Raw genomic sequence first — 13,139 nt, 5'->3', positions numbered from 1 at the left:
AATTCTATGTCAATAATTACTTTCAAAATCATTGAAAATTTCTTCCATGTTTGGTTGTCTTTTTACAGTGATTAAACAGTGTTAGTCTCCAATGGCTGGATCTTGACTTAATGAGTGTTGGCAACTTCAATTCATGGAAGGCATTAAAGAAACTGCACTGAAGTCAAATACTTGTACTATTATCAATGTCCTGTGAGAAGTTAATAAGTTGATAAGTTTCTATATCAATAACAATAAATCAGTAATTTTTGTAGCTAAACCAATGTTCAAATTCACTAAGTTTGCAAGACTGCTCAAAATCAAGCTGTAAACACATGTTACAATCTAGCAGCCACAATTAAAGCGTGTTCTTGAATGTACTGTATGCCAATTTGATATAAATTTGTTTTCAGAAACAGGCACAGACTTACATGTTCCATATATACAGTTATGGAGTAGATATACATTCTGTCTACATATCATGGGCAGTCAGTCCCCAGGGCCTTGTTTGTTTGGAACGGTTGCACCACATGAAGATGAGGATGGGAATTGGGTAAGAGAGGTTATAGTATATATGGAATGCACTTCTCTACCCCTTTGCAACCTACATAAAATGCTTAAACCTTTCTTATGCATAGCGTGATTGATCCTTGAATGTAGGATGAATTTAGTTTGGGTGGTTGAACAATTCTTAGTCACAACATAAATACTTTTGCAAATCAAGATTTCAGGTATAACTCCCTGTAAAGTTGATTTGAATAATTTCGAGGGAAAAATTGTTCCGGAGCCGGGTATCGAACCCGGGACCTTTGGTTTAACGTACCAACGCTCTACCACTGAGCTACTCGGGAACTCTAACCCACACCGATCCAATTTTTCCCTCTATATCCACAGACCTCAAAGTGGGCTGACAACCGTCAAGCAACCAACTTCGAGTGCACACTAACTCCGTGTGACTTAAATTGTGGTTTTCTGTTAACGAGCAGTGACGTGTATTATGCAAATCAAGATTTCAGGTATAACTCCCTGTAAAGTTGATTTGAATAATTTCGAGGGAAAAATTGTTCCGGAGCCGGGTATCGGTGTGGGTTAGAGTTCCCGAGTAGCTCAGTGGTAGAGCGTTGGTACGTTAAACCAAAGGTCCCGGGTTCGATACCCGGCTCCGGAACAATTTTTCCCTCGAAATTATTCATAAATACTTTTACTTAATACAATACTATATTACTTTAGTTCATGCATTTTGGGAAGAATTATTTGTCTTTCTTTCTTCCTTCATTTGTTTCACCACCATCTTTCTGTACTGGCTCACAATCCAAAGTGGCATGGGGGATATAACTTTGAACTGACAATGAAGACAAGCTCATATTATAATCCTCTCTGGTCATGTGGTTAGCATGGCACAGGTCCACTGATAAAACAACACAGAACAAGGTACAAAGGCCCAGTCCTGTGGACAGAATATAAATCTCTTCCACTGCCTATGCTAGGAATCGAATCGCGGACTCCTAGGATGGAAAGCACATTCTGTCCAAAAGCCAAGACCTACTTGCTTGTGGTGCAATAAACCAAGATAGTGGATGAACACAGTCATGTACATTTGTTTTCATATAATCATATGTCCGAGTGATACCAGGGTTCGGAACAGCAACTTTCTTGTTTTGGAATATTATACGTTAAATATAAGAAACCTTCTTAAATACACAAATAAAAATCGACACTGTGTTTTGGCTACTGTAGCGGTAAAGATACTTAATGTATCTGTGAGCGTTAAGAGAAGAATAAGGTTCTTTCTGTAGCAAGCTCACAACTCTTGCTTTGTCATATGTGGCAAAAATGTCTGCATCTTCGACATAATGTAAATCTCGCACTGTGTTCAACATCGTGAAGGTATTATTAATTCATACTTTGTCTAACATTATTCTCCCAAACATAAGCTATAACAGAAGAGGGGAATCAGAAACAATCCACCTGAGGTTGTAAGTACGGACACGTGTCTTTGTCTGTGCCTGTATCTGTCTCTCTGTGTGTGTGTGTGTGTGTGTGTGTGAGATTAATTATTAATTGCACAGACAGAATGATTTGAGATAAAATTGTTTGTTTGTTTTTTCTTTTGTGTGTACTTAGAAATTCATTCTCTCAGAGATACCTGATAAGTCACGATATTTGTTTATGTCAGAGTGCCAATTATTTGCCTTATTAGCAGGAGACAAGTTTGCACTGACCAAGTAACACTCCACATCTCTGATTCATGCAGTCGACAAGCATTTGAAGGTTATATGCAGGAAATTTGTTTTGTTCTACCAGCAAGCATGTCAACACAATGAAGTACAAGTACAAAACTTGCCCAGACATGTTGAAACATTTTTAACAAGACCCAGAACAGGTCACATTGTCACTCAATTGTACCAACACTGATTTCACATTTCTGATAATCCTGCTTATCCGTGGTGTAATAATCATGATGAAGATCTGGAACACATTCTTCTATACTGTCCATCCATAAACCACAAAAGAAGTAAATTTAAATCATCAGTACCAGTTGCAGAAGACACAGCCCTGCAGTATATATTGACTACACCCCAACTCTGGCTACTAGCAACAGGCATCTATAATGAACACTGATCAAAATACCCCTCATTTCTCGTGAAAAACAACAACTGGATAGACTACAGTCGACTATAGTGGACTTTATGTTGTCAGCAAACAGCTGGATACATTAAGAAGATTGACTGAAGTACAAGTACAGATGACTGACTGTTCACTAGTGTGAGAAAAGTCAACAATGAATATGTGTACACACTGTCCAAATTTCACGAGAGGATCCTGTGAGGGGAGTACGGTCCTTGCGGGGTAAGAGGAGAGAGTAAGCCAGTAACTCAGCGTTCTTGAAGGAGCAGGTAGATGGGAGTGATGTCATTGGCCGGCTGGGACAAGCACGGCTCTGTCAATGGCCGGCCAACTCCATGTTGGGGTTAGGTTATAAGAGTGGGGGAATAACTCGCATTTCTTGCTCTGATCTTCTCGTGAAATGCGGACTGTATGTGTAGGACAAATAGAAAAGGTGACACAGTGAAGTTTTGTTTACCCTGAACTTTCCTTCAGTACTACATACATTTTAAATGTCATGAATCGTAATATGGTGCCATCATGCCACGTATTCCGAAATACTGAGTAGTTTTAAAAATATATGTAAAAGACTCGCAAAGAGAGATAGCAAATCACAATCTTTTTTTTTTTTCTGTGCACATGTGTGTGTCCATGTGTTATTTTTGTGTTAGTAACCTTTTTTAGGAGTGACAGGTGATGAAAACATGTAATTCTGTCGATAAATAATTGTATTTGATACAATCTTGTTAAGTATGTAGGTGCTCTCAGAGGATATTTTTCCTACAGGAAATATTTCAACATATTGGTCCAGCATACTTAAGAGGGGACATAGAGCTTTGAGTTCTGAAAAATTGGTGAAATTCAATTTTTTTCCTCAGCAATGAATATATCTGTAGTTTAAACACTTTATATACTCAATAAACATTATTTCTGTAATTGTGTACTATGGGCAATTAGCAATACAATGTGGCAGCTGCATTTTGTGTATTCAAATTCTGTTTCCCTGATAATTTCCACAAATATCAATATTTCTGAGTATTTATTTATTTATTTTCGTTTATTCCTGAATGTCATATGCACAATGTGCAATATCTTAAGAACTGCCTCGAGTTACCAGCAGTAGTGGCTGGTGGTCAAAATAATGAGTGTGCTACAATCTCTATATAGGCCTACTGTATACACTTATATGTATTTATCTTAATTTGAGACTTGCCTGGTGACGAAATATGAAGTCCATACGACGTTCCTTCCTACTGCAGAACTTGTCAATTACCCTGATGTTAAACCCCTCCATCTTGGACATCATACTCTTTTCTGTTGACAGTATTGCAAGAGCAGTGAGACGATCCTGGGACATAGTGTTTCTTAAAAACCGTTTTTATGCGTTTCAAGCAAGAAAAACATCTTTCTGGCTCAGCAGTGACCATTGGTGTTGTAACCAAAATATTTAACAACTTCGTTACTTCACGGAATGGATCCTGTAAATTGTTGCAGACTATGTATTGTAACAATTGAACAGACATCTATATTTTGGAAGCCGGGTTTTCCGTATAGAACTCCAAGTTGTGTCTCTAACACTCTTTTGTTCAGTATAGTATAGCTGTTGACAGCAACTTCAAGTTCGCATTCACGAAAATTACACGAAAAATTCTAAAAAATGTTGCTGTTTAACAATTTTGTTGTGTCTAGGTAGCTTAAAGATTGGAAACGGTGAGTAGTTTCCTGAATTATACAGTCACATACTTCCTTGGCTTCAATTTTCTGCTGCTTGCTAGCTGATTCAGGAGGAACCTCATAGGCCTACAGGTAGATGGCAGGAGTAGTCTGATATTTGAATTACCAAATACCTTGTAAATAGTTCCGAGTTCTTCCACAAACAAGCATTCTTTCGTTATGCTTTACTTTTGCAATCTCCAAGCTGTGTTGTGCTGAAGCTGACTACAGCACTTTCCCGCGTAAAAATAGCCAATCAGAGCAGTGATTTCAGCTTTGCACATGCGCATAAATGTCTACATTCTCATATGAAGTTCAAAGTAGCACAACGAACCCCCTGAGGCACCAAAGAGCGAAGAGCGAAGACTAAACACTCGATAATGCGTCATGAATATAACCACGGGAAATTGTTAAATGACAGATCAGATACTATGGTATTACAAATACATTATTTGAGCAAAAATTATCACTGTGCTGTAGCACTGTAGCACATAGGGACTCTTTAATAAACACAAGTTAGTGGTCCCATTTAGTACTGATAATTACCCATATCAGTAATAATTTCACTAAATCTGAAAGTAGTGTAAAATTACAGAAATAGTGTTCAAGGTTACAGATTTATTCACTGCTGAGAAAAAAAAATCCAATTTCACCAATTTTTCAATACTCAAAGCTGTGTGTCCCTCCTTCATAAAATGACTTACAGTGCTAGTCATGTATATTCTTAGATATTTACAAGGTCTCTATGAAGCATTTTCCTATTGTAATGAAGTGTAAATAATCCACTTAAATGTTATGTCATTCAGTATAATATTTTAAATTATGTTGGAAAAAAAAAGCTATGTTCTTTTTGGAATGGCAGGCTTTGTGAGGATGGCAATGAACCTCCAGGTTTTCTAGTAGCCATTTTTAAGTATGTTATTTTTGGGAATTAATATTACACCTGCAAAATGATACGCCAACTATTCTAGTTACAAACAGTTCCTGTGGAGCACAATCACCTTCTTCACATGACCATTATCTATCTTTGTAAAACTTCATTTTCGTTTCAGAAATGCTCTTAAAATATTCATTAAGATCACTAGAGAGGTGGTGTGATTATGTTTCAAGCTTTTTTAAAGCATCTGCAAAATATATGTTAGATATACATGACTTACCTCCATACACGATTCCAAACTGACCAGAGCCAAGAACTTCATCTGCAAAAATTTGATAAACTTGACTCATATCTGTGATCCTTTCTTCTGGCTCGTCTGAGACATCTCCCTCTGGAAGGGACATTGACAACACGTCTTAAGTTACAGTATATAGTGTAATAATGATGACACAATTGTTCATTATATGATCGACAAAACTGGAGGCTGATATCTCACACTCGACCTCCATAATCGGAGACACGAGAGTGGATGATTATGCTGTTTTGCAACAATTCACTTCTTTACATCAGTCACACAAGAATTTTTAAGATCTGACTCCTCCTATAAACAGTACAGTTTAAGTATGTTAGCAGCAACTGATTGTGCAGACATTCAATTGATTCAGCAATTTGTATGTTGGAAGTCGCTTGCTATTTACAGAAATCGGTATTTGAGAATGATAGCTGAATTAAAAGAAGTTAGTAATTTATAACGATATTTTAAGTACCATATTTACTCGCGCAATTTCTCGTCTTTTTTTTTGTTTTTAAGTTCGGAAGTAAAAATCGAGGAGGAGGAAAATTAAGCAAAAACTGCAAAATATTTAGAATAATCTGATCATAAATAGCATGTTTAAGGCTAAAGAGCATGCACACGCACGCACATACAATTTCAGTAATTATGGACAATTTTGTGGCCTTTCTTTGTACTGCTATATGTTGGTTCTAATGCCTTCAGCCTGATCTTAACTAATCTCAGGTCATAGTGTTAAACTCCTTGCATGTAAAATATTCGCATAAAAATTAATTTGTTAATTATGTAAAGAAAATAAGTGTATTAGTCGGGACATTTAGCTTTACCAGTGGTGGAGTTCTGGTGTGGAACATTGTGGATGTGAGAAAGTAAATAGTTCTGGCGTTAAAATGTTAATTCTCAACAAAAACCGTAAACGTAAGAAGGTATTCGAAGAGGATGATTTTAATAACAGTATAATTTGAAGAAAATTTCTAGAATGTTTTGCAGAACGCAAAGAAATTCCTACAGTGAAAAAATTATTCTGGGCTTTAAAAAAGAAAATTCCTATCAGTGGTAGACAAAAAGCATTTTGGCAATTAATAAAAGCTATGGGGGTTTAACTAAAAAAAAAAAAAAAAAAAAAAAAAGTAAGAATATGAGACATATTTTAATGAAATGCCAGAACACTTTCTTGGAGAGCAGCTTTCTTGAGGACACTGAGGAAAAATGAAAACGGACCAAAGAAACCAATTTTATATACGGATAAGACATGGGATCATATCCATTATATAGTTAAAAAGTGTTGGCAACATGACGAAATTCCTGGTATGCTACTTAACAATTCTGCAGGTCCCAGTCGAAACACTCACACGACGCCAGAAAATATAGTTCGTATTTGGAAACCATAATCTTGTATTATTTGAAAATAAAAAATTGAATTCTAGTTGTTAAATGCGATGAAACATACGTAAAAGAAAAGCTACTTTTATATTTTGTTAATATTAATTTTAATTTTTACAATTAGTATTAAATTTACAATTACAATTACGACCAGCCTAATGGTCTAGTGATCAGAGCTTCTGGCTATAGTTCATAAGGTCCAGGGTTCGATTCCCGGTTAGAGCACAGGAATTTTTCCTTAAAGGGGATTATTCCTGTGTTCGTCCATGGTCTGGAATTTAGGTTAAGTTTAGATATAAGACCTCTCCTGGCACCACAGTCATAATCATCCTATCACATCATTGGGGTAATGTAATTCCACCTTCCAGGTGCCCCAACCTCAGAAGTGGGTTACAACTAAGCCATGGCCAGGAGAGAAGACCAGAAATGTCGAAAAGACAACCTGGTGGCATTGGGTAAAAAAAAAAAAACAATTCTGCAGGTCAAAGGGCTATTGTGGTGCATGATGGTGGTGAGATGGGCTTTATTCATGATGCAAAACTGATTTATGTGCATCATCAGATGAAACAAACAGCACTAATTACAATGAGTGACTGGCATCGGGATACTTTAATGGAAGAAGAAGTAGTGATCAATGTGGGTTTGGATAGCAGCGATGAAGAGGATGAATAAAGCATTACAATTTCCAATGATTATGAGGATGGCAACACCAGATACAGCAGATAGCAGTACGTATATGGTAAGTGAAACTGACTTAATGATATCTGTAATGCCACTTCGTGGTTAATAACAAAATAAATCATTTTTTTGACTATAACTACAAGTATGCATGTATTTTACAGTGCAATGCTTTTAACAGCAGACAAATCCAAATCATCTTCCTTGTCATCAGAGGAATCATAGACGTTTTTCATTACAGAAGGGATGAATAAAGAGTCTGGGTTCCCAATGCTTATTTTTTTTATACTTGGAAACTTCACGAAAGACACTCTTATGAGAAGACGAAGCGTCCAATTTTGTTTAAATTAAGAGGGACAAATTACGCGAACAAAATTAAAGTCTGAAAAACATGTCCTAAATCTTTGGGGGGAAATTACAGAAGTAAATACGATATATTAGGTTTGTCAATTAATGAGAAGTGCTCTGGAGAAGTTGTTAAGGTAAGCATCCACTACATCGTATCTCACTCCTCGTACGAATCGCATGCAATGGATATTTTAAGTGCAGTGCGTTCATTGTAACGGCTCCATCTCATCGCCTCATCGGATTCCCCTATCAGCTGTTTAAAACATGACGTCGTACGATATTGACATTACTGAAAGCAGAGGAGTTGAGGTTAGGTCTATTAATTACGTCTGTTAGAGAATAAGAATTTGTAATTGCTTCATGCGTCTTAATTGAAGAGGAAGAAACGAAAGAAATATTGGTTATATAATATATTTGCAAGAAACGATTTCATTACTGTAATGGGAATGTCTCAAATTATATATTCTTCGCAATTTTCTACAAGCGAAATAAGTTTTCCGTCTGTCATTTTGGCGCGACACTGAACATGGCACAACATAATAGTAACAGTTGACCAATTAAAATTTATTTATTAAAGAAGGCCATGATTGCACGCATCGGAAAAGTTGTCCATCCAAGAAACGTGGACAGATTTGCCGAAAGGCGATGCGTCCGATACGATGTAGTGAACGCGGTTACATAACAATTACAGCAAAGATAGTCTTTTTCCGATCCGTGCGATTCGTCTGATGCGTGCGATACGATGTAGTGAACGCTTACCTTTAAACTACCTCTGGTGGAAATTCACCTGTCTAGTGTTATAATAGAGAGACTAATGATGGCTAATCCTTAACAATGAGCACATTTCAAAAGTCTTTATTATCTTACAACACTTTCAAACTCTTTGTGGCAAGATATGAGTTCTGAGAGTAATTTGCAACTACAGGAAAGTAACATTTTCACAGAAAAACAGCCTCTCTATTTTGTTCTATTTCTGAAGCAGCTAGGATTGTGCTAATTTAATAAAGTATAGCTACTGTAGGTATCTCTAAGCTGTCTCGAATGAGCTGACTCATGGATACTGACTGAACAAAATTCATCCAATATTTTAGGAGAAATAGAGAATATAGGTAGTATAATGAAAACCATTTTTCTGGTATCAGGAATGGTGAAAACATGTTATTGCATAAATATCTCAAAATATATTTTTTTTCATCATCACAATACTTCGTACAAACATAAAGTAATCTTACACAACTCAAATTCAGGAAAGAAACAATTAAGTCTACATAATGCATATGTCTCATATAATGTGATTAAAAGATAAAATTTTCAATTTTTTTTTACGAAAAAAATTCTTACTTGGATGAGTTGTGACAGGCATGAGTGCTTGCCGAATGCTGGTTTCCCAGCTCTTCGCAAGATGAGCCCCAACTCCAGTGTCGGCATGGGATAAAGTAACGCTCGTAGCATCCTTCTGTCCATACAAAGGATCTTCTCCAACAAAATAATCAACATTTGCTGTTCGGAGTTCAAAACAGTGCATCACATCTGTAACACCGAAAATTGTTCTGATATGAATAACACTAATTCATAAAATCGAAACCATGTCATACACAAAAATTTAATTTAGAACAGAATTTTTCCCACCTTGTTGCTAAGTAACACTATTATGTCCAGGATAGAGAATATCTGAGTGGTCTCCCACCTCAATGACTGACTGCCAGTGTAAGTGATCCTTTAACACTAGAGTAAGAAATGATCTTACAGTGAAGGCACAGAATAGGGATTTTGTAATCATCATCATCATCAATGGTATGACAGCCCTTCATGGGCCCTGGCCTTCTTCAGAAGTTTTCGCCATTCCTCCCAACCAATGCCAAACTTCTCCAATTTCTAACACCCAAAGTCTTGATGCCATCCATCACACAGTCTTCCCATCTCAATCTCGGTCTCCCAACCTTCCTTCTTTCCATCGGAATAAATTTAAAAACTCTCTTCGCAACCCTATCATCTTGCATTCTCACAACATGCCTGGCCCAATCCAATCTTCTTATTTTTATGAATTTAACAATGTCCGGCTCATTATATAATCTGTACAGTTCGAAATTATATCTTCTTCTCCATGTTCCGTTTTCTCTAACTGGTCCAAAGATTTATTTTGTAATCATGGTTATGACAATAACTCTTTTAGGATGGCACAGAGTACACTAAGTCAAACTTATCCTGGACATTGATTACCTGCTCGTCTGCAAGATTCAATGAAAAGATGACACCTTCGTTGACTGGGATTCCCACAGTTCCAGTACTACAAAATACTCTCTAAATCTCAAAACCTTATTTGAAGTCATGATATTCGACTCCAGTTTACCATTTTAACAACTGCTTCATTACTATTATACAGTTATTTGATAAGCTCCACTGTCCTTTTCAATCTTGATCGAATGGAGAGATTTACAGAGTTTACATCCAGGTATAGTTTCGCAGGGTCCTGCGCCGTGCCGTCGCGGTCTAAGGCATCCTGCCTAGGACTCGCATTACGGAATGCGCGCTGGTTCGAGTCCTCATGGGGTAAGAAATTTTCTCATGAAATTTCGGCCAGTGTATGGGATCAGTGCCCACCCAGCATCGTGATGCACTTGGGAAGCTACGATAGGTAGCAAAATCCGGTTGCGAATACCAGCTAAAACGGCTGGGGGGATCATCGTGCTAATCACACGATACCTCCATTCTGGTTGGATGATCGTCCACCTCTGCTTCGGCATGTGGGCGTGAGCCCAGCAGCCGGCTGGTCGGTCTAGGCCCTTCATGGGCTGTAGCGCCACGGATTAAATAAATAGTTTTACAGGCCTTTCTAGATTTTTTCACCATTCACATTGTTCCTCTTCTTCATTAGCTGGTGCAAAACAAAAAATAATCAGCACAGGACCATCCAGCCCCAAAACCACTTTGTGCCTCATCCAACCTATTTTCAATCATACTCGTATCTGTCAACATTGTGCTGTTGACATCATGTCTGTCTCTATTATAATTGCAGCAGACATCAGTTATTATCCTTCACCCTATTAACCATTATCACATTTTCCGACTCTCTTTCTCTCCCTCTTTTTTCTTTTGCTACAGAAAATTATGAAGTACTGTACATTATGTTAGTATGTATTTTTTCTAGAGAAGGCTATTTCAAGCCTTAACTGTTACACAGTACTATGCAAGAGGAATTCTACAGAAACAGTTATATATAAATCCCACAAGGGTGGCTGCCCTTCAGTAAGGGTTGCCAAAAGACACAGCATACTAAACATGCTTACTTGTGGCAGAGGGTGTTTTTCCCAACTTGTAAAAAATCACAAACTGTCTTCAAAGAAATGACCTCAAGAACTTCCATACAATTGCAAACCCGCACCACTCAGTCGTTGTCCTGCTGTCCGAGTGGCTGTACTGTATAACCTCTATTTATTTTTTTTTATTGAGAACATCAACTGCATGCCCCATTACATAGTAATATTACATCCATTATACTGAACAATTTACACGTGGTATTACAATATTATGCTACAATTTCCTTTTTTTTTTTTTCATAATATGAGAGTTGAATTTACGCATCACCTTAACTAATTTTACTCCTCTACTTATAAGCTTGAAATTTCTATATATATGCCTTGGGTAATTTACATTTAAAATTACAATATTGTGTCATAATTTGCTTATAATAACTATTCCTGATAATTATCTTACATGTTTCCATAATATGAAAATGAGTACATCTTATCTTTGCCAATCTTTATCATATAGCCTACCTAAAAAAAAAAAAAAACTTGAAATATCTACATTATACCTAAAGTGAGCCATATGCACGATTGTATTATTCTTTTACTCTTCGATTATATTTGTTTGTAAGACCGACTACCTGAATTTTATATCTGCTTAACCATCCGTTTTCTTGTATTCTATATTTACAGTTTGTTTATCTTATTCTTATTTCATAATTGATTCCATTATTGTGTATCTACAAGTTAATTGAGTATATATATTTACAAAATGATCTCAAATGAAATGTTATGAGCTGTCGGTTGGTAACTGGCCAAGTTCCTCCATTTTTTTGTATAGCTTCTATTAAAACTGATCTCTGCTGTCGTGTGTCCCGACATTCATAGATTAGATGATTTACAGTTTGCCGGATGTTATTACATGTACATCTTGGATCCTCTATGATGTGAAATCTATGTAGGTATTCTTTAGTTTTTCCATGGCCCGAGATGATTGCTGTGAAGTCCGGTGTAAGGGGTAGTTTTATCTTGAGTCTTTCTTTGATGGAAGGGAAGAAGGATTTCGAAAGAGCCCCTTTGTTTGTACTGTTCCATCTGTTCTACCATTGGTGATATCCTGTTTCTTGTATCTCAGTTTTAATCGTTGATTTTGGGATTTTATTATAAATGCTCTGTAGATCTTCACCTTCCGCAGCTGCTTTTGCCAATTTGTCCGCCAACTCGTTGCCCATAATGCCTACATGGGCTTCCACCCATCTGAAATGAATTTCCCATCGATTTTCTTCCAAAGATCTAATTGTTGTCAAGATGTCCTCTACTATTGAGTTGTGTTTGTTGTGCAAAAAGTCTTCTGTGGATGACAAAAGAAAAAAATTTTGTGCTAAGTAGGCCTACTGAAAAAATGTGCAAATAAATGAGCAGTTTGGGAAACAAGAAACTATGGCTTATTTTGCATCAGAATACGAGATTGGCATTATAAGCGATTTAATAAAATAGAAGGGTAAAACACTCATACGAGGCCTGTCTAAAATGTATCCAACCTTAAATTTTCCCGCGCAAAGTAGTGATTCTAAGGCGGCGCCACTGTGCACGGTGGAAGGAGGAACCGTAATGTGCATGCTTGAATTTTTTCACCGCATCCGCTTGTGCCAGTCACTGGCTGGTGGTCGCCAAGTAAGGTGCTGTTCTAAGTGTTTGCCGGATTTAGTTTTCTCGCAAGATGACTGAACGAATTGAGCAAAGATACTGCATCAAATTTTGTCAAAAGCTTGGTGATTCTCAAAGTCAAACAATTCGTAAGATTCAGCAGGTGTTTGGGGAAGATGCGATGGGTGTAACACAAATTAAGGAGTGGTTCAACCGATTCAAAGATGGCCGCACATCAGCGGAGAGTAAGCAGCGTTGTTGAGAGGGTGCGAAATTTGGTGATGGCAGATTGTCGTTTGACCATGCGGGAGATTGCCGAAGAGGTTGGAGTGAGTAAAGATTCTGCACATGCAATTTTGCGTGATGATTT

At 37.1% G+C, this 13,139-nt stretch overlaps 1 protein-coding gene across 2 annotated transcripts in view; it reads right to left on the bottom strand.

Moving 5' to 3' along the window:
- PKD (serine/threonine-protein kinase D3) overlaps window positions 1-13,139 on the bottom strand; it is a 170,870-nt gene that overhangs the window by 41,504 nt on the left and 116,227 nt on the right. For both annotated transcript variants that reach the window (XM_069848490.1, XM_069848491.1), the window contains exons 10-11: window positions 9,219-9,407; window positions 5,457-5,567 (exon numbers count right to left, since the gene is read on the bottom strand). In XM_069848490.1, the coding sequence (XP_069704591.1) occupies window positions 5,457-5,567; window positions 9,219-9,407 (300 nt within the window). The remainder of the gene's footprint in view (window positions 1-5,456; window positions 5,568-9,218; window positions 9,408-13,139) is intronic.

Source organism: Periplaneta americana, chromosome 15 (genome assembly GCF_040183065.1).
Source record: "Periplaneta americana isolate PAMFEO1 chromosome 15, P.americana_PAMFEO1_priV1, whole genome shotgun sequence".
In the NCBI taxonomy this organism is placed as follows: domain Eukaryota; kingdom Metazoa; phylum Arthropoda; class Insecta; order Blattodea; family Blattidae; genus Periplaneta; species Periplaneta americana.
Note: the sequence above shows the minus strand (reverse complement) of the source record. Positions and strands in the feature narration are given on the sequence as shown.